Below are 3,342 nucleotides of genomic sequence, written 5' to 3' on the forward strand. Positions count from 1 at the left end.
TACCGGGCCGATTACGGTTTGGCTCGGCTAACCGGGTCAACAGGTAACCGGACCGGTTCCGGACTGGACCCGGCCCGTGGTCGGATCTAGGCCTATATTTGCTTCATATCAAATATTTTCTGAAAAAATATGTTTAAAAATCATAAAGAATCCATTAGTTAATAAAAAATTATTAACTTTTTCAAAAAAAAAAAAACGTTTGTCCTTCGTTATAAATGAGTAAAGGTCACTTTCCCCCATGGGACATAAAAGCCAACATTTTTACTAATCGAGAGTAGTTTTAATGTCCATGAATAAGCTGCCTCAATACGACAGCATCAAGTTGTTAGGGTTTGGGGTTTTGGTGCTTGCTTTCGTTCACCTACTCCTCAACCCACCCGGTTTCGTTATCAGAACAAAAACATATTCAGGAATGAAAAAAATTGCCAGTTCTGAAACAATGCACAAGAATGAAATACTCATCGAATCCAAAAATCTAATTAGCATCCAAAACACTTAAGTTTAGCTAAACATAACTGATGTGAATTTGTAAATCAAATAGCTCAACGGTTTGCCTTGGCAACACGCTCAATCTCATCCTTCTTCTTGATCGCGTAGCTGTTAAATGCACACATATTATGATGAGCTTAATGGGGAAGGAAATGGAAGTCCAAAGTATCAGAAAAGTTCTTGAGGAATTCACCTGTTGGAGGAACCCTTTGCTGCATTAATTAACTCATCAGCCAAGCACTCGGCAATGGTCTTGATGTTTCGGAAAGCACTTTCGCGTGCACCAGTAGTGAGGAGGTAAATTGCCTGGTTAACCCGCCTCAGAGGGGAGATATCAACCGCCTGACGCCTGACGACACCAGCCGACCCAATTCGAGTAGCATCTTCTCTCGGACCACTGGCATGATTAACATCTTTGACATGTCACAAGCATCTAACTTTCTAACTTCAATCCTCCCACACATTCAGTAACATTATGTGTAAGTCGATCAAAATAATACAGAACAAGTTTCAAGCAGGTTCAAGTGGATTCAGTATGAAATGCTTAAATCAAACTTATCACAGATGAGACTACATTCTCATTCGATTCCAGTAAGCACTCTTCCCTCCACACCCATGCAATGTAAGACTAGGAACTTTAAAGGATCGCGTAGGCGCTATGCAAGCGCATTGCTACTTATTTATTTAGTCTGTTCCTTCAAGTTAGTTTTCAACTTATAAGGTGCAAAATATTCTTTAAAAAAAGGTTAGAGTAAATGTAGTTTGCTTTGTTGAATGTCCTTACAATGAACCTCAAGTTTAGAGTCCAATTACCTGTTAATGATCGCATCAACAATGACTTGGATAGGGTTTGCATCGGTGAGCAAATGAATAATCTCCATAGCATGTTTAATTATGCAGACAGCCATAAGCTTCTTTCCATTGTTCCGGCCGTGCATCATCAAAGAATTGGTAAGTCTTTCGATAATTGGGCACTGTGCCTTGCGGAACCTCTTCGCAGAGTACCTTCCAGCAGTATGTGGGAGATATGTTGCATGTTTTGGAGGAGTCACGGCAATGTAATCAGCAAGCGAGATGTCGCTGACCTGCACTTGACAGAGAAAGGATGAATCATATCACGATAAGAGATCATCTCAACTCTGGTGTTATCATAAAGCTAGAATTGCAAATAAATTTAAACAAACATAACTCGTCCAGTAATTGTTATCTATGGACGTATTGGAATTACAGATACAGTACGATGATATATCAAAATTCACTATTTGCACTCAATCATCGAGCCATGCTTGCTCCAGCTATTCGGGATCGACTACTAGAATCCTATATAAATGCCTACGCAAAGCTGGCTATATCATTGCCTATACAATCGACGAAAATCCTAGTAGTAGATAATGAAGGTCGTATTTTCAGTTGCGCAGACTGAAAATCCTAGATCACTCGAAACACTAAAATTCCAAGTGTCATTAACGCAAAAAGCAAAGATTACACTAAAAAAAGATAAAATATAAAAGCTAAAGCATCAATAATCAACCTTGCCAACAATCTACAGGATGAAAAAAGCGGTGGGATGGTGTTGCCATCTGAAACAAAATGGATAAAGCAATTGCTTCTTTTCCATAAGCATATAAAAGATCATATGGGTAAAGAACATTGTCAACCGAAACCAAGATCCCGGTTCACACGATCAATGCAAATGCTCCGAGCTAAAAGGCGGATGAAGCGCCATGAAGAGAACTAACCTCGACATCATCGAAGGACCAGCGATTGAAGAGCTTAACCTCCTGTTGCTGGATCGCCATTGGCGCAGACGAAGGATAGCGGAGATGCGTGGGCAGGACCAGCGGCGGAGAAACCCTAATGTATCGGGTGAACACGCCTGGGAATCCAATATATAGTAACCGCTCCATCAAGACTGAGAAAATGGACGGTTTACATACATTTGATCTAAGATGGACGGTCTAAACAACGGGCGCGTGGCTATTTCATTTAATGAATGATAGGGTTTGCAAAAGGCAATTACCCTATCATTTTGGGAATATTTATGAGATCTCCCGAGACAATTGAGTTGATTATGACAGAAATATTTATAGGATCTCCCGAGACAATTGAGTTGATTATAATAGAGCATAATTATTGAAGTGGACAATGCCCTTCTTTGTCATGGTCAACTGCAACTGTCCAATTTATTTCTTCATAGATAGTCGTGAGACTGACCGTGTGGGGTCGTTAGGGTGGTAAATTTCATCTTTTTTTACTGAAGAGAATATTTATGGGATAAAAATTAAATGAGCGTTCCAAATTGGTGCATCTATTTCAAGATGCATCTATTTTCAAGTTTCTTAGTAAGCCAATTGGTGCATCTATTTCAATATGGTTAAATCAACAAAAATATCATGCTATAAGAATATACTTCTGAATTGTAAGGAGGTCAAACTAAATATATGGTGAGTTGATTGATATAATCAACTACTAATCCCTTTTTATTTGTTTGGTATCCCAATTATCTTAAATTTACATTTCATCCATTACAACTTTTATGAATAACAATTTTAGTATCAAAATTCATCAATTAATGTAAGTGAGGTAGAGGAAAAGTTAGAGACAGAATTTACATTGTGGTTTCAAATCTATATAAGTTAGAGGATAATTAATTTTTCATTAGTATCAAATTTTAACCTAATTTATACCATAGTTACTATTGTAGGTGAACAATCATAGAATAGCAAATGTGAAAGATGAAAGGATAATCAATCTTGTATCTAGACCCCTCCATAAGATATAAGTGTATTCTGGTTACTACGTTAATGGTTTCAAATTCCACGTGGTACAATGACATTCATAAAGACTAACCTT

At 38.0% G+C, this 3,342-nt stretch overlaps 1 protein-coding gene across 1 annotated transcript; it reads right to left on the reverse strand.

Annotated features, from left to right (window-relative positions):
* Positions 1 to 429: 429 nt before the first annotated feature.
* LOC141821421 (small ribosomal subunit protein uS7-like) lies at positions 430 to 2,336 on the reverse strand. The gene is made up of 4 exons (XM_074708853.1): positions 2,229 to 2,336; positions 1,303 to 1,574; positions 683 to 886; positions 430 to 597 (listed from the first exon to the last, which is right to left on the reverse strand). Exons 1-4 carry the CDS (start codon positions 2,286 to 2,288, stop codon positions 543 to 545), a joined length of 591 nt encoding a protein of 196 aa, XP_074564954.1. The 5' UTR covers positions 2,289 to 2,336; the 3' UTR covers positions 430 to 542.
* Between the last annotated feature and the right edge of the window lie 1,006 nt (positions 2,337 to 3,342).

This window comes from Curcuma longa, chromosome 2 (assembly GCF_044706935.1).
Source record: "Curcuma longa cultivar G26 ecotype Majalengka, Jawa Barat chromosome 2, ITB_CL_G26_1.1, whole genome shotgun sequence".
Taxonomy (NCBI): domain Eukaryota; kingdom Viridiplantae; phylum Streptophyta; class Magnoliopsida; order Zingiberales; family Zingiberaceae; genus Curcuma; species Curcuma longa.

Excerpts from the sequence above, each read along its gene's own strand:
- LOC141821421 (XM_074708853.1), bottom strand. The coding sequence starts at position 2,288 with ATGGCGATCCAGCAACAGGAGGTTAAGCTCTTCAATCGCTGGTCCTTC. Across the intron at positions 887-1,302 it reads GTTGATGCGATCATTAACAG|TGGTCCGAGAGAAGATGCTA; the intron begins GTAATTGGACTC and ends TAATCATGCCAG. Across the intron at positions 598-682 it reads GCAAAGGGTTCCTCCAACAG|CTACGCGATCAAGAAGAAGG; the intron begins GTGAATTCCTCA and ends TGCATTTAACAG.